Source organism: Diorhabda sublineata, chromosome 4, assembly GCF_026230105.1.
Source record: "Diorhabda sublineata isolate icDioSubl1.1 chromosome 4, icDioSubl1.1, whole genome shotgun sequence".
Taxonomy (NCBI): Eukaryota; Metazoa; Arthropoda; class Insecta; order Coleoptera; family Chrysomelidae; genus Diorhabda; species Diorhabda sublineata.
The window spans coordinates 24,814,224-24,839,751 of record NC_079477.1 but is presented as its reverse complement, the minus strand read 5'-3'; the positions used below and the strand labels follow the sequence as shown (position 1 = coordinate 24,839,751).

General features: G+C 30.8%; 1 protein-coding gene across 4 annotated transcripts in view; it reads right to left on the bottom strand.

Annotated features, from left to right (window-relative positions):
- LOC130442543 (protein peste-like) overlaps positions 1-20,834 on the bottom strand; it is a 35,245-nt gene extending 14,411 nt beyond the window's left edge. The window contains exons 1-5 of one of the 4 annotated variants that reach the window (XM_056776727.1): positions 20,737-20,834; positions 18,684-18,822; positions 4,830-5,253; positions 4,122-4,322; positions 725-1,016 (exon numbers count right to left, since the gene is read on the bottom strand). In XM_056776727.1, coding sequence (XP_056632705.1) covers positions 725-1,016; positions 4,122-4,322; positions 4,830-5,253; positions 18,684-18,706 — 940 coding nt within the window. In that variant the 5' untranslated portion in view covers positions 18,707-18,822; positions 20,737-20,834. Of the gene's footprint in view, positions 1-724; positions 1,017-4,121; positions 4,323-4,829; positions 5,254-7,764; positions 8,068-17,876; positions 18,036-18,683; positions 18,823-20,736 lie in introns of those variants that run through there. The other 3 variants (XM_056776729.1, XM_056776730.1, XM_056776728.1) reach the window with 3 other exon arrangements.
- Between the last annotated feature and the right edge of the window lie 4,694 nt (positions 20,835-25,528).

The window sequence follows — 25,528 nt, the reverse complement described above, 5'->3', positions numbered from 1 at the left end:
TTACGAAACGTCGAAATTTGTCTATGGGGATCAAACATCAATTCTGAAGATGACATAGTGCCCAAAGTTCAATATTTTCCAACTATACACATGAGTATTACAAAGAGATAAAGAAATTTAAAAAAAGGCAAGTGTCATGAAAATCTGCAGATTCGTTTGGTTTTCATTACATTATCACAAAAACAAGTTGCGAATTGTTAAAATGAATTTCTTCTCCATAAATATATTAAATAAATGGTGGTAATAAATAAATTCACATCACTCGAAATGTGTTGTTTTATCATAATTTTCAACGTAATAAACTAAAAGAACTACAAATTTTAAGTGTTCAATAAAGGTGATCAATTCTATTATTCGAAAATCCACTCCACCTTTAAGTAGGCTTCTAGTTATGGAAAAATAACAATGATAAAACCAATAATTCATTCCAAAAACAGTATCTCTTCCTTTCACATCTTTATTGAAACGAGTTTTTCGTGTTTAGCAATAAATTGGACGAATCATAATGGAAATTTTGCAAATGCGATTATTTATATTTTCACTATCACATTCTCTTGGAATGTAATTGCTTATGATTGTATTGAGAACGTAATTTCCATTTCATTTCAATAATTTCATCAAATTATTATTTGTTTTCAAGTTGATCCATTCATATCAAAAATAAATCCAAATATATCCATATTTTTATCACTTTCATAGTTATAATTAACGATAATATACTTACCATTATCAAAACCATATTCAGCCGAATATTTATATCCGAGTACTCCTTTTATCATAACTTCTTCTGTATAATATAATACCAAAGATTTACACATTTCCGAAGAAAAAATCATTATTCTGTCTTTTTTTCTATTTAGAGGAAAAAACTCCCCAGAAGATCCTTTTATACTGTTACATTCACCGTTAAAAAAATCTGTTTGATTTTTGTTATTCCATAATAAAACCTCCCCGAATCGATCGTCATTTTTGAAATGCATGTTGTATGTACCGTCTAAACCAATAGTACCATTTCTCTAAAACACAAAAAACATTGAAATACAACAAATATTACAACAACTACATTCCACAAAAGGTTATTTAAAGTGATCATTCTGAGATTTTATCCAATTTCCTTTCTTCATAACCTCTTGCACAGTTTTATTATAGTCTAAATATTGCTTTAATTGTTTATGTTTTTCATAAAAGTTCCTAATTTTTATGTTTTTCTATTGCTTAATTTTTCGAATATCAACAAGGTTAAGTTCTTAATTATTTGATATTTTCACCAAGTTTATTTCTGTTTCTATTTGTAATATCTATTCTGTAATTTCTCAAGTAATAAATTCTTCCAAAAATCAAACCAAGAACTAATGAAAAGGGCATTGAGTGCAAGATACGTTCACGCCTACCACAAATAAATCCATTTTTTGCTACTCGAATTATGTAAATTTACACGTACTCCATTAATACTTTATGTCTATGTTTTGCAATTAATAACACAATTACTAATACGAGTATAATCCATTTTCATTCAATTTTCACGTGTTTCTTTATATTAAGAGCATGATTTGACGATAATTTGACCACATCGAGCGCTGTGATCGATTCAGTAGTTCCCAGTATATACTTCGCTTCCAGCTAATAATTGTCCTGAGAATTTAGGAAAAATCGCTTAGTTTTCCACGATATGTGTGAAACTTTTTATTTCGGTGGTGGAAAGTGTATACAAGGACATATCTTTATCCGTGATCTGAAATAATCTTTTCGTTAGTTAATAATTTCGTTAGTGGCAACTTTACATAAAAAAAGTTAAATCATTTTTTTCATTGAAAGACGTACAAAAGTAGACGATGCACGCTGAAAAATATTAATTAGTTCAAGAGATAAACGAAAATAACAATAATTTTTCTTGTTTCTAGATAAATAATTATGAAGGAGTTTAGTTATTGTCATTGAGTCTTTTAATTGTGCCAAAATATTCTGCACTATCGAAAAATGGTGGGTGAAAAAGCTGTAGATTGTACGATTAATGGTTCATGACTTATAAACAAATTAACAGCAATAACAAAAAACTTGGTCTATGCGTTGAATGTGGTTGTGCTGATTTTTTATGAGTAGATTTCATTATTTTATGTAGGAAGTAGACGTTTATTTATAAAAAAATGGAATTTTGCAATCAAGGAAGTTTGTTTTCGAAATCCCCGAAAGCTACGTTTTACATACATGTCTGTGATCAATCAGGTTTTCATATTGAGTAGTTTTTAACTATGCGAATCGATTCCTCTCGTGGCGAGATATCAAATTAAAAAAAGAATAATCCTTTCATCGCAATTAATCCCCAGGAAAAGTACGGCGAAACATTTTTATGTAATGATAGTATTGTAAATAAAAAATTATGGAGTTTTTTTTGTTTTGCCAGCTCGCTTAAGTTGTTGTACAGTTAATTTTTCACTTTCATTGTATTTCCGTGGTTTTTCAACGAAACTCAAATTTTCTTTTTCAAATGAAAGCTATTTTCATGCACTTTTGATCTATGTAACAAAAAGACGTATCCACACGATATTTCATTTAGCAACTAAGGGGATTTCGAAAAAGAAATTCCCTTGAAATGCTGTTAATCTGTTTATAAGGTCATAAGTCATAGTACAGAATATTTTGGCACAATTACAAGACTCAATGAGAATAACTAAACTGTTTTATAATTGTTTATCTAGAAACAAGAATAATTATTGTTATTTTCGTTTATCTCTTGAACTAATTAATATTTTTCAACGTGCATCGTTTGGTTTTGTAGATATTTTGAAGACAAGAAAAAAAGAATTCAACTTTTTCTATGTAAAGTCACCAGCAACGAAGCTATAAGCAAAAAATGAGAAATTGCATTAAAATTCGACACATACGTGTTTTTGACAATGATAAAAAATTATTTCAGACCACGGATAAATATATGTCCTTGTACACACTTTCCACCACCAAAATACAAAGTTTCACACATATCGTGGAAAACTAAGGGATTTTTCCCAAATTCTCCGGACAATTATTAGCTGGAAGCGAAGTATATACTGGGGACTACTGCATCGATCACAGCGCTCGATGTGGTCAAATTATCGTCAAATCATGCTCTTAATATATAGAAACACGTGAAAATTAGATGAAAATGGATTATACTCGTAATAGATATTGAGTTATTAATTGCAAAACACAGACAGAAAGTATTAATGGAGTACGTGTAAATTTTACATAATTCCAGTAGCAAAAAATGGATTTATTTGTGATGATTTTTGTACTTTCTCGCCTGGATTATAATCAATGTTTTCCATCAATTTCCAAATCAATTTCCAGTTTTTTCAAGACTATGATTTCAAGTTATGATCTACGTATCAACACTCACAATGTACGGTTCTGTGATTCACAAAATCTTTAAGGATGGTACAACGAGACTCTCCTAAATTGAAATATACCGTATTTCGACGGAAAATTCACCCACAGACTGTAGATTAACTGTTACAATTGTCTCGATATTCATTTTGAAGCATTTAAAAACACCAGGAAAATTAAAAATCATTAAATTGCCTTTTATTATACTATAAAAACATTTTTGAAGTAATTTAATTACCCCTAGGAGTATTTATATTTGTGTGGGGGACAGCATTTCACGCATAAACTTTATCTCTTAACCTTCCCTAAATGATGAAAGATGAAGTCCTTTCGTGTTTGAATAAATTTGGGGGAAGTTAAGAAAGTGAAGTTCAGACTATATTTACATTTTCAAAAGCTATTTTTATCGTAACAAAATTGAAGAGAATTCATTATTCAATGAATAATTATCTGTTTATTAGTATAAGTTTGATGTATTTAAATAAACAAACTATTTCGTTGAATGTTTATATATATAAAATTATTTATTTTGATTAATGCTAAACCAAATTCAATAATGATAACAAAAATATGTCTGTAGCTTCACGATAAATCTGAACAAATATTTAATACCAACTTTAGATGAGGAAACAATTATAATTTGCACCGATGCGATACAAAAGCATCGAAACCGTTATTTTTTTATCCTAAATCGAAATGGTTTGAAATAACTTTAGATTGAATAGAAATTTTTGATAAAATACTCAAATCTTGTAACTTACCCCGTAAAAAAATCCACCTTTATCAGGTGCACCAAAAAATGGTAGTTTCGAAAGCAAACCTAAAACGGGATCTTCGTATCCATCGAAAAGCAGTTCACGGACCGGTTTTGTTACATATAATTTCACACTTTTCGATGATAGTCCAAGAGACATCATTTTCTTAGTCCAAAAATTTTGAAATCTAGCCTGATAACCTACAGCCTGAAAACATTTATTCAATATATTTTATGAGCAAAGAATGTCTGAAAGTGAAATTATATTTTTAGATGAAAATAAAACTAGGAAATAGTAAGAAACGAAGGAAAAAATGGATTGTGTCAGTATGAACATATAATGAAAATAAAGAAGTATGCATTAAAGAAGAGCGAAAAATAATGGAATATAAATGAAATAAGAAAAAGCAGATTAGATAGATCGATGAAATGATGTAAACAAGGAAAAATACAATGAAAATTATGGAAGGATGTGAAGATTATTAAAAAGAAAAGAAAAATTTATACATTAATGTGTCTTTTGAAAACAACCATAGATAAAAATGAAATTTTAGACAAGCATAAAAGAAAAACAAATAAGAGAGTTGACAAATTATGAGATATTAATTATAAGACGAGGTATACGAGGTGTGGTGAGAAATAAGGGACATAAAATTTGTAATTTTAGCTTTAAAAATTCATTAACCGTATTTTTTGTGTAAATTAGAGTACTTACCAAAGCTACAGTATTAACAGAATTGATCACATCGCTTAAATTTCCACTCTTCTTCGTTTCATCGAAGAACGTGCTAGTATAAGACTTATATTTCACATAGTGATCAAACCAACTGACATTACTCTTTCCTCTTATTTCGTAGAACCTATAAGGTCCATTTTCCTCGAATTCCGGCTTAACCGAAACATCATTTATCTTTTCGGGATTCGTCCAATTAAATAAATAAAAATATGTGGGAATCGGAGGGCTCTTATACCATCCTTGGTAAGCTTGAGAAGATGGATTGAATTGCAATCCGTAGTTGAGTATGGAATCGTATATCGATTCGAAAAATATGAGGATACAGCTGCCGAAACAGACCACGAGTATTCCCGAAAAAAGGAGACAGATTTTACCGCAGTGAGTTTTTTGCATTACTGGACCTCTGAAAAATAAAAGAGACTCTAGTAAATAAATTTTCTTAGCAAGAACAGTCTACGAATGCAGGCTCTCGAAGTGTATGAGACTAAGCAACAGAGCATTACATCTGGAAGCGTTTCAAATAGAAAATGAATCTTTTTGGTAGCTGGAGATATTTGACATTCTGATTTTTCTAAAAGGAGTCGAATTGATATATCAGGTGTGAACACTGAGCTAGATCTATGCTGAGCAATCTATTTTCACCACCAAAGTGCAAAATATCTATTAGGAAAACGTCAACCAGTAAAGATGCTTGATTCGATTTCTTGAAAGCGGGAAGATCTCTCCATTTCGGGTATTCTCATTATTTTTAATATATTTTATTAGTTTCACCTGTATTTTTTTATGTTACTCACTTTTTGGCATCGATTTTGCACTAAGTTGAGCGATTAAATTTGATGTATACTTTGCATACTAGTCAAAAACTACAATGCAATAATGTGATTAAAATATCTGGTTAATGCATCTAAATGTTCTTGATTTTAGGTCCCTTCTGTTTTAAAATTATTTAACTGAAGTCAAAACGTCAAATTTCCTCCAGAAATTATTAGAAAAAACAGAAGAGACCTAAAATTAGGAACATTTAGATGCATTAATAAAAGGTGGTTCAACTATAATGCACGATATTAATTGTGAGTCGCACCTTAAAGTTTTTAGCCCAACTTAATTTGTTTTAGTGTTCGATTTAACCATGGACAGGTACAGAATTGAGCAACGCGTTAAGATTGTTGAAGACTTTTACGAAAATGGGCGTTCAAATCAAAATGCATCTCGTACACTTCGGGATTTTTTTGGTCAACATAATCTATCAAATGTGTCCACAATCGGGAGAATTATTTTAGGAAACCGACTCAGTAGGAAATGTGAAAACATCTGTGCATGCTTGTCCAGTTCGTTCTGCGGAAAACATTGCTGTTCTTCGCGATGGTGTGGCAGAAGAGCCGTCAACCTCGACTCGTCGTCGTGCCCAACGATTGAACTTCTCACGAACATTACTGATGCGAATTTTGAATAAAGATTCAAATTTACACTCTTACAAGGTTCAATTGACTCAAGAGCTGAAGCCTGCTGACCATTTCAAGCGTCGTCAATACGCCGAACGGTTGGTTGAACAGACATAAGTGAATGGTGACTTTACAAAGAAAATCCTCTTCAGCGGCGAGGCACACTTTCAATTCAGTGGATTTGTTAACAAGCATTAGGGCAAATGAGAATCCATGAGTGATTGTTGAAAAGTCGATGCAGTCAAAGAGTCACTGTTTGGTACGGTTTATTGGCTGGCGGCGTTATCGGGCCGTACTTCTTCGGAAATGAGGTCGGCCAAGCAGTTATCGTGAATGGTGTCCGCTACCGCGAGATGATAACGGATTTCTTGTGGCCAGGAACTGAGGATATGGACATGGACGATATGTGGTGCTACTTACCACACAGCCAACGAAACAATGGCTCAAGTTAATTGGCCGTTACGATCATGTGATTTGACACCGTTGGACTTTTTTCTTTGGGGATATTTGAAAGAAAAAGTGTACGTCAAGCCAAGAACAATTCTAAGAGCTAAAGGATGACATAATTCGGCTCATTAACGACATTGAACCTCAATTATGTCTCAGAGTCATTGAAAATACGGATAATCGGATAGAGGTATGCCACCGAAGCTGTGGCAAGCATTTGGCCGATATTTTGTTTCATATATAATGTTCATAGATCATTTTATGATTATAAAAAATATTAAGATAATTCTCTGAAAACTTTTTGTTTAATTTATATCAAAAGGTCTAGGAAATGAGAAATTGAAGAGATATCTGGTTATAGTGATTAGATTCGTCAGGACACATAAATTTCTTTTTGTATCCTTTTCATGAGTGCGAGATATAGAACTAGTAAGTCGAAAATGAAAGCTTGCATTACCTAATTTACAATATCGAGATGCAACCATCAAGTAAACTAAGAAGTAAAAAATAAAATACATTTTAAATACAATGAGAAACATGTTTTCAAAGTTAGTTATATCAAAAAGTAAAAAAGATCGTACAAGATCGTTTAGAGTTTAGACACTAGTCCTTTTAGTTGTTTTGCCTTTTCCTCGGCCAAAGTAACAGTCCATGTAACTGTTTGATCTAAAATAATAGTAACATGATAAAAAATATTTGTTTTGATTTATGAATGAGTCATGGGCGGAGCGAAGGGAACATCTTAGGTATAAATAATTTCATTTGAAAATAGTTCTATTTCCGAATATTGAAAATTAAGTTATTACAATCGGGATAGTTTACAAAATAATTTTAGTTGTGATGTTTTACGTATAATTTCGAGAAATCCCGCATAATTTTTGTATCTGTAGGTACTTTATAAGCGGATAGTTAATCTTAAGACTCTTTTTGTACAACTATTTCATTTATATCGTTAGTTAGTTGCTAGAAACTTCCAATTCTCTAAACTTCTATAAACTTTATTTAATAGGAGAGTAATTTTATACCTTGGCATCATCCAGTTATTTTCTTTTAAAAGTTAGAATTTCTTGTCCCTAGTTTCTACTTCACTAAATAAGTTGAACATAGTTTAGCTCTTGTAATTAACACTTAACACAACAAAATTATATTGCACCATGTGAGTTACTACCAATTTTTATAATTCCTCAAAAGAGGAATGATGTTTTATTTTGAAATCACTAACAACACAGTACTGAATACTCTATTTTCATTCTAATTATTAATAATTTGATATCGTATCAGAATATGTCCCAAGAGCTGATAATTTCAATGTTTTAATATCAATGAGTAGGGAGGAGTGGTGCAAAATTATGAATTTTAGAATTTAGATTGTACTTTCATCCATTGAATTATCTTAATTACTGTATAAGTTGTACTTATGTTATCTTTCAATCATACAAGATAATAAAACTGATATTATTAAACATTCCTAATATGTTTAAAGTAAACTCTATGAGGTATCTTAGAAGTTAAAGAAGTTGTAAAGAGCATCATGTTAATTTTTCAATTGAAATTTTACTATTTCAAAAAGTTCCTGTCTGTTTTGAGATCTTGTTGGATTCTATACATTTTTATATAGAGGGTATCTCAGAAATAATCATACAACAAGAAAGCCGCAACATTTGCATTATAATACATCGTATTCTATTATTTTGATCCAAGGTTTAGCAAGCAACATCTCTTTTGGATTCTTAGCTCGAAAAATGCGAGCTATACTCTAAAAATGGACGAATATATAGCTTTTCGGTCTTGAAGAATGTTTTTGTGAAGCTGCCACGTAATAAGTTTCTCTAATAGAACTATTAGATTCTGAATTAAGATGCTCAAATATTCAACGAGGAAAAACTCCATTGAAAGAAAATAATTATGCGGAAAAAATGATAAACAACATAATCAAGAAAATGATAACCAGATACTATAATAAATTAAGAATCAAAACAGAAGCTGAACATCAAAATTTAAATCTTTTTTCCTTACCACATGTACATGGACTTTCCCAACAACTATCGAATTATTTCGATAAATACTATATTAGTTTGAGTCATAACGGAAATAAATAGTATCCGAATATTTGACTAAACTGAAATCTAAAACACCTAAAAACAAAACAAACAATATCATATATCAAATATCTTGTCAATATTGTGACGCTGTCTAGATAGGACAGACATTTCAGTATTTCGAAAATAGTTTAAAAGGTCATCAATACGATAAAAACTATAAAACTGCATTAACGAACCACGAAATATCAACAAAACATAAATTTAATAATAAAGATTCAAAAAAACTTTGAAGGAAATCAAATACACGGAAAAGAGAAAGTTTAGAAATGGTTTACATTCATAAGAACAAAACAGTTATCAAATCAATGATAAAAAAGACCAGAATGAATTAACCAAAATACAACTACGAATAATTTGACTGATAGCTGTGACATATTTTTGAGATGTAAAAACTAAGGAAAAATTATTTTTTTTAGGTTGAGATTTATATTTTGATTTTATTTTTATTTTGATATTGTCAGTGTCAAGTCAAATTTTGATAAAGAATGTTGAAAATAGTATAAAAAAAAATAATTTTAAATCAAAAGAGACCTAAAGTCAAGACGATTTAGAAGTATATACATTTTTATCTAGACCATTTAAAAAAAGGTGAATTGGGGTCACTCGGATTCTCAGGGGTTTATAAAAACGAAAAATAATTTTGAATTTTTTAGTGAAAATAGGCTTGTGCTTAGCAGGTTCCAGTTATTTTGAGTTTTTATGAAAAAATGATATGAATTTGAAATCAAATCGATTGTAAAACTAATATTTGATTCATATGAAGTCGGTTTCACAAGTACCTCACCTGACCTAGAGATGGCGGTAGTGGCTTGAAAAATATCACTCTATTAGAAAATACACAATTTATACAGTGTATGTTTCAAGTTTGAAGATGCCACACTGCTCAGTATTTGTTTGGCAGCCTTTAATAGTGAGCGTTTTCAGCGAAATTATAACCATAGAAAAAATTGGTCATCGTTTTGTGACACAATACTTTTATTTGAAATAACTCAGCTCAAGCATTATAATAGCTGAACTAGATTCTGCTCTGGGTGAAACTGCTCCTTATCAAAAGTAAAATATTGGGTAGCAGAGTTTAAATGAGGCCGTACGACCTGCGAAGACCTGCATTGCAGTGGTCGATCAAATGAGGTGACGACCTCCAGAAATGTTGGAGAAGATCCACAAAGCAGTACTGGATGATCGTCGACTCTAAGTGCGCGAGCCTGCAGATATAGATGGGTGCCGCGGCTGCTTACAATTTTTGCGCCGTTTCATAACCATGGATGAAACTTGGGTTCATCTCCACACGCCCGCACCCTATTCTCTAGATTTAGCCCCCTCTGGATTATTTTCTGTTCCTAAACTTGAAAAAATGGCTCAGTTGTCAAACATATCCAACAATGAAGAGGTAATGTCAGTAGTTAATGGCTATTTTGAGGAGCTTGACGATTCTTATTATAAAACGTCGCTGGGAAAAGTGTATGGAGCTTCCTTTGTTGGACCAAGTACTTCTGGAACAATTTTCTTCATTGTTTATTGTTTCATAAAGTTTAATGTTTAATATAATTATTTTAGTGCTATAGGCTGAGAATATCAATTTCGTTAGACAAATTCAGGTCCCTGTTGGTAAACTTATCTTTTATAAATAAACTTTAATAAAAAAAGGATGTTTACAGTTCCGCACTACGAAAAGCTCAATTTATTTGCAGATTATATAGAAAAAAAGGATGATGATGAATTTATTAGGACGTCCTCCATACATATAGAACGTAAAAATCTAAAGCATAGTTTTTGCTATACGTAGGAACTGATATAAATTAAAACGATGTGTAGACGTATTATCATTTTCTTCTTCATTTATTTCGCAATCCAAAAGCATCGAAATATTCCTAGTACTTACTAGTATCAAGTTACTAAAGGTTATAGAATGAAATATATTGTTTAAACCATGAATATATATATAATATTCCAATATAATTTGGAAAGTTTTAAAAATTCAACTATAAATAATCCAATTAGGAGCATTTTTGTAAGCAATAATTTTATATTTATAGTTAAATTGTTGTATATTAGTTCAATATTAAACTTTGACTTCCATATTTATTCAATCTCTTAACGGATCAATGCAATTTTGAATATAATTCATAATATAATTAGTTTCAAAAAAGAGTATTGAATAGATGCTCTTCAAAATATAGATAAAAACGTCATATGCAATCTTATGAAATTTAATCAATAGTAATATTTGCAAATTATTCATATTTATATAGTTTTTTTCAAAATCTCATGGAAAATAAATAGATACATGATTAACTTCTGTCATTGTGAGGTCAATACAGTTATTTTTCCAAAAATAATGATCCTAAAATGAAATGCGTTGATTTTTTAAGAATTTTAGTTATGTGATTGCAGTAAATATATCAAATCGAAGATATATAACTAGAAGATAGATATTATTCAAAACAGTTCAGATCATTATTTTCCAACGTGGGGTCACGCCCCACAGGGGTAATTTGATTGTTAAGGGGGGCAATTCGAAAATTGAGTCCACACGAGTTTAACCCTTCCGCTCAGGGTCATTTACATGCGATTATTGATTTCTATGTGAAATTTAATCATTAGTTATAATTTGGTTTGAGTACTTCACAGATTACAGTTGGTGTTATTTTAAAAAAGTGTTTGTCAAAACTTCTTTGTGCAACAAATATATACATTGTACAGATATAATTATTTTTTATATTTGAATTGTTCCATGTAAATAAAAAAATATATTCACACATATTCGACACGTAGCGTGGGGTGGCGTGGTGTGCTGCTAGTGGATTTCGATCTTTAAACATTTTTTACGTCATGATGGTAATGATGGTCCTAACATTTTTTTTATTTCTTCCGTATCTATACATACTACAGAACATTATTTCTGGCAACAATTTTCAATAATCCCTTAATATTTTTCAATTACGAGAAGAAATCGAAATCGATGATAGTAAAATTTATTGCCATTCCTTATTGACGGAAATGATACATTTTCGGGAAGTTGTCTATGTCTAATCAATTATTTATTATAATTCAATTCAATCCTCTTGTGATTGTCATCACATTGCATCTTAAAAAAAATCAATGTATTGAATAATCAAAGCACTGAATATAAATAATACACGTTTCATTAGAATAATTATGTGATTAATCCAATGAATTCAACTAGCCTGATGAAAACTGGTTTTTGATAAATATCTATTTTTTATTATATTTTTTTGTTTATATCTTCATAGCAAAACGTTGACCTCAGTTTTGTTTAGATTTTCTCGAACGTAAATATAAATTAAATAAGAATTTATAATGCAGAATTTAGTGAGAGTACAAGATTTGAAATCGATGAAAATCAAATTCATATTCAATATGATTCATTAGATTTCTTAGCTATGCATTCGATTTTTGTAACAAAATATATACGAGGAGTTAAATAAACACAACTCTCGTTAATTAACAATGTAATTTGAAAAGCATGACAAAAAATCATGAAATTCTGTGAATGTTTGATAATACAAATTTTATTTTATGTAATCAATTTGGGTACTAGAAAAACTCGGGATTTGCCATTAACATAAGACTTATGATTCTAAGCTAAGATACTACAAAAACAAATACCAAAGGACGTTGTTTAATTTCTTTTCAGATGATTATATTGATTATTGATTGTTTGAGTGGTTTTTGTAATATTGGGAAATAACTGCTACCTGACTTGTGTGGTTGACATCTCAGAACTTTCTTGCTGCCCCAACTGATTGTGATTCAACGGAACTTCAGTGGGAGAAACAATTGTTGTTTATTGATTATTATATGTTTCCCTATATCTTTTTTTATGTAAATTTTGTAAAATATCAGATAACAGAGTTAAGTATCTGTATGTAGGTAGTGAACAACTTGTTCAGGTCCGCATTACAATATTAAATTTTCAGAATCAGTAAATAATTTGAAAGTATAGATAAACAACATTAAACAAAAAATTAATCCCTTAGAATTTCTAATTGAAACCGCTTACTAAATCAAATAGTAATGAGAAAATATTAAACGTAAATAGGGTATTATACTTGATTCAAATTATTTTTTTTTTAATTATCAGATATATACTTTTAGTAGGGTTTCCATTTCACAGTCAGTAGTTGTGACCTGTGCATGGGGAGGTGTATTTGAAGTCAAATTATTTTTAACTAAAAGTTATATATCAACATTTGGTCAAAAAATGATTTTAATTGTTTTTCATCGACTTTATGTTTCAGAAGAGATATTATCTAGGAAACAATGTTTTTGGAAATAATTCTCAGACTACACTCTACAAAATTGCAAAACAATGTGTGATAATGAGACGAAACGAATGTTGCAGGAAATTTTCCAAAAATCAAACTTGATAAGTTGAGTCCAATATGTACAGTATGTTCGCATCAAGTATAATCCCAAATATTCTTTCAGAACTGAAAAGGAAACATATTTTTGAGGTATGTTCGGTACGAACACTGGGAAGATTTTTAAAAAACATGGTTTTAGATATAAAGCAGTAAATAAAAAGCAAACAGTAATGGAAAGTAGTCGTTTGATAAAACGGAGAAACAAATATATAACAAAAATTCGGGACTATCGTGATGAAGAAAGACAAATCTGTTATTTGGATGAAATATGTTTTGACAGCTACGATACTGTAAATTCAGGACAAATAATAGATGGAAATGTAAAACAAGAGCACCCTACTCTAGAGGTGAAGGTATATGCATATTATCACCAGTGTATTGAAGGGTTCCGAGTCTTGGTTTCAAAAACGACTGGTACCAGCACTCAGCCTCTTATCATTTAGCAAATTCGTGAAATTCCAACTAAATATTCTTCCAGAGCATATATACAGGAGTTTATACTTGAACAAAATTTATATTTCGAAAAGCATTATACAAAAAAAGTCTCATAGAGGGTTTCGAAACAATAATATTTGCCTAAGTAGATAATGTAGACGGAATTACCAAGAAGAATGGTCATGTTTAAAGATTACCTTCGTACTACTGGGTTTTGTATCAAGGTCAAATTAATATGGTCCCAACTAAAAAGACAGACAAAGACTAATAACATTTCCCCAAAAATTTCTTCTCCGTTATGAATCTAATAAAAAACAAACATCAGCACCGACAATTTGAGAAATGCTATAAATCACGTAAAAAGAGTTGAAAATAAATATATGTAACAATATCAGTTTTAAATAGACTTGCAGTTGATTTAAACGACAGTGATTTTGAGGAAGATGCATGTGATGGTAGTGATTCGAATAATTGTATGGTAGAATATGTATGATAAATGAAAACCATAGAGGAAAAAGTTGGTAAGTCATAATTATAGAAGTGTCCGGGAAATTATCATAGCTATGGATAAGTTAAAAAGTTATTCCCCATTATGATTCTTCTATTATAAAATATTCACTGTATTATATCTACATTATGGCAACAAAAACAAGAAAATACAATTTTTTCTATTAAAGACTTTTCAGCTCTATGAGTAACTTTAATCAAAAAGTGCTATGTAACTTATACTCCAGTTTTTACGCTGGAAATAAAACTTTTGAACAACAAATTCATCTTTGTATTTGATTTTACTGAAATTATCTTCGCTAGTTATATAAAGTATAATTCTTAATGATAAGTTTTCTTATTTAAATTTGTAACGGATTAGGTGAGAACATTTGTGATAAAATTTGCGTTATTATACTAATAGTTAGAATAGAAGCTAATTAAAGTTATAATGAGATAATCAGAAAACGTGAAGACATTTTGCACCCCATAGAAAATACTATAAAGATTGTTGATGTTAATTTTAATAAGATTAAATACTAGTACATCTATGACCCCGTTTTAAGAGCGAAAATTCATTTCATTATCACTTGAACAAGTCTGACTGGTCAAGAAGAGCAAAACGAGTTGTTTTTAATTGACTTTAATAACTTGTAATCGAAATCAAATTGCCCTTCAAATTTTGAGTATTACAACATATATAAACCCTGTTAATCTTGACTCAATTACAATTATGTAATAAATAAGACTTTGTTGTTTTTTTTTTCATTTCAATTTCAAGTAAATTAGGTTAAGGAAATATTTTTGCAATAAATGGTACCGCTGATAAGTTGAAAATATTATAATATATAGTACAAAAACTAATATTGGTTTAAATATTCGTTTCGGAAATCATTTTGATAAAACATTGACTTGTTAATTGATGTTAAATTCCTCAAATATGAGTTTAGTCACAATTTATTCACGCAGTCTTCAAAAATAATTGAAATTCTAATCATGTCAAATATTCGTATCAGAAGGCGATTAACTAATCCTTATGTAATTAATGTTTTTTTTTAATTCTTTTCTAACACTCATATTCTTCAGATGTTGGGCAAAATTTGTTCCTGCTATCATTATTTTTAAGGCCATTTTGTTAAGTTTATGAAAAAAAATACTCGGATGGAGCTAGAGAAGGTGAATAGGGTGATAAATCGTAGTTGGATAACACCCGTTTAAGTTTAAACATTCAACTTTTGGACTGTTGACTCGAATTTTGTGGTCGATAAAGTTCAATTATACTTGTTGTTATCAAAGTCATTGAAAAATATTTATTTTAAGTACTTTGGATCACAGACTATTTAGCGAAATCGTTTTGAAGACTTTTATTTTTGTAGCTTTGTTTAGTTTATACACAAAACATCGAACAAAATGGCCGAGGTCTAGCATAGCGCCCATCTGCCTTCTCAGTGCCTTAGAACAAGACATTGGAGTTCATTACAAAATAATGCTGATTTTGAAGGTATATCAATAGAACTAATCCAAAATGCTTTTCCTAAAATGAGTTGGATGTAAGAGAATTAAATCTCCTCAAATTAGCTGCAAGACTAGAAGGGAAAAATTTGCTTTCGTCAGATATAAAAATGAGTTTGAAATAATACTAACGAAACGACTGGCGTTTATTCATTAACATTTCGAAAAGTAGTTCAAAATGTGTGGTTACAATGCTTGGGGAAGAGGAAACTGGCTCTTTAGAGAAAGCAAGAAGCCTGGAAATGAAAATATAGTCTAGAATTGAACAATAGTTTGTGACAAAGTTATTAGATATGAAACTGGGTATTATGAAACAGTTTTTTCAATCACCAGATAAAGACGGGAACTGCTTTTCTTACATTTAAAAAAAATTCCCTCGGCAAACTATTGAAAAGTATTAAGGCGGTAATTTTGATGGTATACAAACTAGAAATTTTACGAAGTATATTAAATTAAAGACAGCTACTAGATCTAGGAGTACTACCAGGGTTTCGTGGATACGATGTCTGGCTATTGTTAGTAAATTCATGTTTTTTCTGTTTTTTGCCTACATAGCAGAAACACAGAAATCAGAGCTAATGAAAATCTACTCATATTTTTGAAAATATCTAGTGAGCAGCAGTTATTTTATCGATAATTTCTTGAAATCCATTAGAATGCGTTCATGGATCGTATTTACAGGAGTCAGATGTTAAAAATCTTTCACCTGAATTTAGGGGCGGTCCGTAACTACGAAATTTTCGTCTAGACCTATAAAATTGAGGCAAAGTTTCACTGGGCTGACTATAGAAGGACTTCGCAGTGAAAAAGTTTGCTGACAGTAAGTAAACAGGAACTAGATAAGGTGGATATGGAAGATGAGATAATAATCCGCTGTTCGGATACTTTTTTTGCAACGATAACTGTTGGAATAGACAAGCGGATTATAATAATGGAACAAAACTCATTTTTTCAACAAATACGATCGTTTTTTTTTCATATATGGCAACAAAATGTATCGGAAAATCAGTAAAAGTTTGTGAACAGTAAGTAAACAGGAGCTAGATGAGGTGGATACGAAAGATGAGATAATAATCCGCTGTTCGGATACTTTTTTTGCAACGATAACTGTTGGAATAGACAAGCGGATTATAATAATGGAACAAAACTCATTTTTTCAACAAATACGATCGTTTTTTTTTCATATATGGCAACAAAATGTATCGGAAAATCAGTAAAAGTTTGTGAACAGTAAGTAAACAGGAGCTAGATGAGGTGGATACGAAAGATGAGATAATAATCCGCTGTTCGGATACTTTTTTTGCAACGATAACTGTTGGAATAGACAAGCGGATTATAATAATGGAACAAAACTCATTTTTTCAACAAATACGATCGTTTTTTTTTCATATATGGCAACAAAATGTATCGGAAAATCAGTAAAAGTTTGTGAACAGTAAGTAAACAGGAGCTAGATGAGGTGGATACGAAAGATGAGATAATAATCCGCTGTTCGGATACTTTTTTTGCAACGATAACTGTTGGAATAGACAAGCGGATTATAATAATGGAACAAAACTCATTTTTTCAACAAATAAGATCGTTTTTTTACAAATATGGCAACAAAATGTATCGGAAAATCGGTAGAAGTTTGCGAACAGTAAGTAAACAGGAGATAGATAAGATGGATATGAAAGTTGAGATAATAATCCGCAGTTCGGATACTTTTTTGCAACGATAACTGTTAGAATAGACAAGCGCATTATGCTAAAGGAACAAAACTCATTTTTTCAACAAATACGATCGTTTTTTTTCAAATATGGCAACAAAATGTATCGGAAAATCGGTAGAAGTTTGCGAACAGTAAGTAAACAGGAGATAGATAAGGTGGATATGAAAGATGAGATAATAATCCGCAGTTCGGATACTTTTTTGCAACGATAACTGTTAGAATAGACAAGCGCATTATGCTAATGGAACAAAACTCATTTTTTCAACAAATACGATCGTTTTTTTTTTCAAATATGGCATCAAAATGTATCGAAAAATCAGCATTATATCGACCGGTTATCGTGATTTGATCCTTTTTAAAATAATTATTAAAAATTAAACCTTACGAATCCCGAAACATTACGGCCGTATTTGTTGATGTTCTTCTTTGTTATTTTGTGAACGTGATTAACGATAATTGTAGAAGAAATATGAATAAATATTTATAACGAAAAATCAGCTTACCTGTTTTAACGAGCAACGAACTATATGAATAGTTGTGTGCTATTGTGGCAGACCTAAATTGACCGCATCCGCTATTTTAATAATACAATTTCTGTATCTTATCAAATTATGTACTTTAGTCACAAATCTTAACAAGTCGTTTTCAGTTTCTATTTTGATACATTTAACACGAATGATTTCATCAAATTATATCTGCTTTATGAGAATTGTTAAATGAGTAAATCAGTCGATAATTCACTGCAATACTCAATATTCAGTATATAATTACGAGATTTATAAACGTGCCGATGATGGTTATTATACATTGTAAAATATTCAATTAAGTTAGATTGGATATACACATGTAAAGTCAGGACTAAAATAAAGTGGAATTATTTAAGATGGAAAAAAGTACCAAAAAACTGATGCTTTGGTTAAAATATATCTATGGCGATAATGAAATAGTTTAAAAATGGTTCAAGTGATTCAAAAATGAAAATAAACCAAAAAATACCGATGAAAATGTTGAAAAATGCGCAGAGTCGAATTAAGAAGTAGTGGGGCATTACGATTGAAAAAAAAGTTTCCTACTTCTACTACGAAGGTAAAAAATTACTCTAATCGGAGTTCGGAAATCAAAAAATTACTCCAAAAGCAGCCAATTGCGTTTTCAAATATATTTTGGTCCAAAAAACTCTGATTTCGAATTAGTCAAAGTCGGGACAGGTGAAAAGATTCAGAAATGCCTGATGGGGCATTTTATTATTTCGTCTGATGTCCAATCCAATCCAATCCAATCAAAAGGGCCAAATACTTAAATTTGCTTACTTTGTATGGGCGTTAAATGTCATGGTGGAATTTCCTTACGTAGTGTGTTTTATAGATATGATCATTAATTTGAGTTTTTTAGTCCAGTGATCAAAGGTTTTTACCTTAGATTTCCATCAAGACGCATCGATTTATTCGTCTGAAATTTCAACAGAAGATAGTAAATACCTTAAAAAAGTCTATCATATACTGATTTGTGCTCTTACTCTGGGGGGAGAGAGGTGGTAATTTTTTTCTGAAAACCAACCGAAGAAAGCTATAGAAAAAACTATTCTAAGTACAAATCATTCTATGGAGGTTTTTCGGAAAATCAATACTTTTTGACCAATTTGTAATTGAAATTTTCAATGTTTGTTACATATTTTTAATCGATATCTCACAAATAATTCAAAAACTTTAGTTTTTATCGAAAAAACTGTGTGGTGGTTAAATGTAGCTTTCAAAATAATGAAAAGAATGTTTTTTTTTTGGTTATTGACTCAATAACAACCGAGTTATGATTTATTAAAAGTGGAACTTATTAAGTGAAGCGAAGATTTTGGAAAATTGGGAGTTGATTAAGTATAAAACGGTCAATTTTACGATAAAAGTGTATCGATTTTTTATTGAAGAACTTCGAAAAACCGTTCAAATGATACTTTATAAGACTTCTTAATACCTAAAATAAGGAAGTTATGACGAAAATAAGAGAGAAGCCCTTCATTTCATTCCTTCAAACGTCGTTTCTACCCTAACTGAAATAAAATGTTATAAATTCGCAAATCATTTCAGTTGAATACAAATTATAGGATCAAGAAGTTTGAATGGTTAAGATTTACTGTCAGTAAATTAGTAAAAAAGTTTAACGAAACTGGTTGAGTAAAAGATTTATCCAAATCAGGGCGTAGAAAAACTGCATCAACTAAAAACAAATCTTTAGATGTTTGCGTCTTTATATCCAGGGAACTTGATATTTCGCAAGCATCCGTTAGGTTAGGTTCGGTTAGATTAGGCGGGGGTGCGCTAAAATTTCAGAACAAATGTTCTAATTTGGTCTGCTTTCTAATAAATGATTTTAAGAAAATTTTTGGTTATATAACTCTAATGATTACTCAATAAAAAACGTACAAACGATTATATGTGAGAAAAGGTCAATTTTAAGAGAAATTATTATTATTTTTAATCGTACAAACATGATAAATCAACATTTTTTTATAATTTTGTTCAATTTGTTGCTTTTTGTGTAGATTATTAAAAAATTTTGATTATTTGATAATTTGGAAAAAAGTTATCAACAATTATACGTGAATGATTGCATTTTCATGAACATTTGAAGCCGTGAAACCAATATATAAGTTTCCATTTTTTTCTATTTCCATAATTTTTTTCGTTAATCCGGCGTAAAAATGGAGATTTAAAAAAAAATTCATGGGAATCGGATGATTTTTCGATTTTCTAGAGCCAAAAAAGGGAATCGCGAAAGTATAAAATTACCAAAATAATTTATGTAAACCTTAACTAACTTAAAATTGAAATAATAAAACTAAAAATAGAATAAAAAAATATAAATAAATATAAATAAATAAAAATAAATAAAATAAATAAAAAGTAACTTAAACCTTAACCTTAACATCATTTGTAAACCTTAATAAAGCTAATGACTTACGCTTTTTATGCGATTATTAAATAAAAAATAAATAAAGTATATCTTAAATAATTGTTTAAATTTCTTATTTACCTATATACACACTGAAACTACAAACCTGTTAATGACAACACGCTTCTTTTTTTTTCTAATTTTTATAACAAAATATTAGGAATTCATAAAATAGGTAACAGGTTACTATTTACATCACTACTTCTTAACGAATATTGAATAATATCTTGAGAATGCGTATATGTGTCAATAAAAAACTTGTGGTATAATGGAATCGATTAATTTATACAACTAATTTGTATACAAATTCGCGAATAACATAAACAAGATGAACTGTTATTCAAATAAAAAAAGGCGTGAAAAATTAAGTGTCAATACAAAAACAATGAAGCGTTGATATAATAGTTGAGATAATACCTGTTTGGACAACTACTACAGCTATTGAACGTTTAATAACGAGCTACAAACTCAGAAGAACACCTCGATCGAGATCACCCGAAATTTATTAACTGACCAAGAGTCGTATCAACATTGATACTCACTATCATTCGAAGGAGATAATGAAATTTGAATTTAAATAAACATTTACCGGTTTTGGAGGACGTTATTTTGTAATGAAGGGATTGTAGGATTTTATACGAGTTCTATTTGAATGTTTTATTACCACGCATATATAATTTTCCCGGAATAGGTTGTCAAAGAGAAACTAATACAAAGAAATTTTCTCTTTACTAAACAAAACCAAAATTTTGAGGTCTTAAGTATTAATACACAGTGTTCATACTGGACATTAACTAATTTAAATGCTGTCCTAAAAGTTTTTCAGATAAATATTTATAATGAACTATTTAGTGTTAATACAATTTTTGTATTGGACAGCATATCTAAAAAATCCAACCTTAATGCAAGCAAGAAGCAAGAAGACTCGACGTGCACGTGTTGAAAGAGCTAATGAATCAGTCGAACAGAGAGCAGAAAGAAATGCAGCTCAAAGAATTCGCACAGCTGAAATTCGTGCACGAGAACACCGTGATAATCGTCGACAAGAAAATGCATTGAGAACCAGGGTGGCACGTCATCAACACATAGATTCTTATATAGAACAAACCTGAGAAAATCAGCGAACCAACCGCGCAGTAACACGTGAATCATTTGTTCGTCATTTAATTATGAACCAAACATCAATCACTCGGTTGATTCCAAAGTTACTATTGGTGCGATGGACAAAATATGCAATTATTGTCAGGCGTTAACATTTCGCAACGAAGCACCCGGCATGTGTTGCGCATCAGGAAAAGATGTATTGTCGCCACTCCGTACTCCACCTATACCTTTGAAATCCCTTCTTTCTGCATTTCGAATGAATCAAAATTATTTTTGCGTAAGACACGAAAATTTAGTTCTTGCTTCCAAATGACGTCGTTTGTAGCATCCAAAGTTTGTGATTTGTCATCAAATGGTCGTAATTTTGAGACAACAATCAAAATTCAAGGCCAGGTATATCATAAAAATGGATCATTGATGTCAATTTTAAATGAAGATCCAAAATTTCTGCAGATCTATTTTATGGGCAATTATGACGAACGTGTAACAACTCGATGCCAGTATAATTTCATTGAACAAGCAGAAGAGAGAGCAATTGTATTGTCATTAGAATTATTTCAAATCAAATCACTCAGCCACAGCAACGCGTGGCCGGGTCTACTAGTACGTATATACTTTCAAGATCTTTTACAAGATGTTTGCGCTAAGATTATACAAATTAATGTATGAAAAGTATGTTATATAACTGTATCCTTACAGGAATTTAATTGTTTCTTGGCTGGATTTGTTGTAGAATATTTTACCTATTCATAATTCATTAAATAAAAAAGAAATATCTTGAGATAAAAACACACCTAAGAATATTCAAAACAATATATAGACCAATTCTAACGTTTGGATGCGAATTTTGAATATTGAAAGAAAGTAAAATAGATGATATATTCAGAGAAGTGATAAAAAAGATAAATTAAAAAACATAAATATGAGAAAAGATCTAAATATGTAACCTACGTTAGATTATAAATGAACTATATTAAAACGAAATTCATAACCAACCTATGGAGAGAGTACACCGTTTTAAGTACTTGGGAAGCTGAATGACGAGTGGGACCCAGATGAAGAAATTAAGACAAGGATAGAGATAAACAGGAGCACGTTTTTTAAATTAAAGTCGCTTCTTACAAGTAATGACCTTAACTTGAGAACACGCTGGAGAATAAAACAATGATGGTACTCTACTTTATGGTGTTGAGAGCTGGAGTTTGAAGGTCTCCAGCATGCTTAAGGTGGAAGCTTTTGAAGTGTGGCTCTTTAGACGGATCCTTAAAATACCATGGATAGATCGGGTGACTAACGAGGTGCTAAGTCGAATGAACACAGAACGAGAGCTATTAACCATTGTAAAGAGAAGGTAAGCTTCCTACTTTGGCCACATTTTTAGTAATCAAAAATATGCCTTGTTAGAGATGATCATGGAAGGGAAGATAGAAGGCAGGCGCGACCTGGGTAGAAAAAGATTTTCATGGTTGAAAAACCTTCGAGATTGGTTCCATGTACGTGATTCCGTAAATCTCATACGCATGACTGAAGATCGTGAGGAATTCAAAAGAATGATTGCCGAGAAGAAGAAGATGAAGGGTTAATAATTTGTTAGAAGAATATGGAAAGTGAAAATTGAAAAACTCAAAGAGAAGAGGAGATTATGAGGTTATAATCCGAAAGTTGAATGAACAAGAAATAAACGTGACAGACGCAAATGATCTAGCTCAAAATAGGAATGAATGGAGGAAATTTGAGCAAATATAACCATCAATATCTCAAACCGCTAAGTTGTAGAAGGGTTTACAGATTATATGTACGAGGATTGTGTCAAAAGTACTTAGCCCAACAAAAAAAAATTTGGAAAAGAATGTACATTGATTTTTCAACATCTTTATATCCATACAAATAGACATCACCTTTTCATTGTGGAGAATATTTGACCAACAAGTCTGAGAATAGGAAATCTGGTGAATAGTGTGTATGAGGTAGCGACTCAAACTTTATTTAATTAATTTTGGCCTTTGCAATAACGGATGTGTGAGCTGGTGCACTCTTTTGATGAAACAATAAATTCTTTATTCCTTATTTCTTCGCTCAGACGTTGCGATACATTTGCATAATACTCGCTGTTGATAGTATTTTCTTTTTCAAGATAGTCAATGAAAATTATCACACGCCGAATCCCAAAAAATCGACGCCAGGACTTTGCCTACAGATGGAATGGTCTTTGCCTTTCTTGGAGCCGGTTTTCTTCTTCTTTTAAATCAAATGCTTTGGATGTTCTTTTGATTCGGATGTGAAATGATGGATTCACGTTTCATTCATGGTTATGGTACGGCCCAAAAACTTTATTTTTGTGGATCATTAATAAACACTCGTTGGAAACATCTTCATGACGCTGTTTTTATTCCATTGTGAACAAAAGCGGTAGCTATCTTGCGCACAGTTTCCTCATGTCCAAATTTTCAGTTAATATGCGATTTACAGCACTTTTTGATTCGCCTACTATGTCTGCTAGTCAGTCGACGATCGTCCAGTACCGCTTTATGGAATTTCTTGAACATTTCTGTAGTCGTCACCTCATTTGCTCAACAACTGCGATGCTGATCTTGACAGGTCGTTCGGCCTCGTCTAAACTCTGCCACCCAATACTGTTGATAACGAAGAAGCAATCTCAACCAAGGAATAATCTAGGTCTACTTTCATATTAGTTGACCAATAACCAATTTGAGACATGTGCTGGACAGATCGTGATATATAGTCTAATACAGTGATATATTTCAAACCGCTATCTCTAGGCTAAGCCAGGTACTTCTGGAACCACCGTCGTACGATATATTTTAATTTACAATATACTACGATTCTTAATTACTTATTGTTTATTAGAATAGAAATTTCATATTGTGAATTTTTAATATTCATATATCCTTTATATCTTCTGCCTTAATTCTGAAAAATTACTTGGGAAGCCTCTTACTGTATGGATTATTTTACTTTATGATGAAGTAGTTTTAAGCCCTAGCTGTACATGCATGGCTGGAATAGAGGATATTTTTATCAACGTGACAGCTTTCCCTTGAAACGTTATCTGTAAATTTTTTAATTAGTCGGTTGGGTCCAAAAAGGGAACTCTATCTCTAAATACTTTTCTGCTACTACAAATATCAATTTTGGAAATAGTAGGACTAATTAAAAACCATACATAACCCATCGTTTGGGTCTGCCACATAGCTATTTTCGATTATGTCTTCATTCATGTACTATCTACCCAGGTTCTAGAGTAGGGCTTCTATCTTCAAACCAATTACTTCATTTCTTAGCTCTCGATCGAAAATAAGGAAGATTCAAAATCTCACTTGTATCTTATGCTCTAACACATACAATAATTGTAACCGATGCCGCTTTTAAAGTTTTGCAAATAAGAAAGTTATAAAAAATTATTAATTAACAACGCATTTATTATTCCCGTTTACATGTACTAGATTGTACTAGCACCACCGAACAATCCTCATCTATTAGTTCTACATAATTTTCAATACCTATGTTAAATAAGTGATAAGTAGGAAGATTTAGTTATTACCTGTAGCTTTATTATATTAACCTGGTGTGTTGAAATGTTGACCATAAGGCAATTATAATCTATGAATATAGTTTTAATGGATTAATTGGTAATTCACTTTATTTAATGTCATTCGTATTCAATAAACAAAACAAAAGGTTCAAATCGATGTCATAATATTTATTAATACCTAGAAAATAATCAAGAAATAGATTTTTTTCTTCAAAAACCATCATTACTTTTTTCATTCTAGTGGCGTGGTTAATTCAAAAACGTCTCTAATAATTCTTTTCTAATTTTTAATTCGAAGTATGGTAATATGCCTAAAAATTAGAATACACATAATTTCTGTCCCGAAATAGTGGAATTATTTATTGATAACACTCATTGGTGCGGAAATTTTCGTTTATTGTCATGTACGAAATATTTGGAGCATTTAATCGTCGATGCAGCAGTCTCATAATAGTTGATATCTAAATATTGGTGGTAAGGTTAGGTTAGGTTCATTGCCCAATGAAAGTTGATACCTTCCACTTCCATTCCGGAACATACATAGCTGTATGA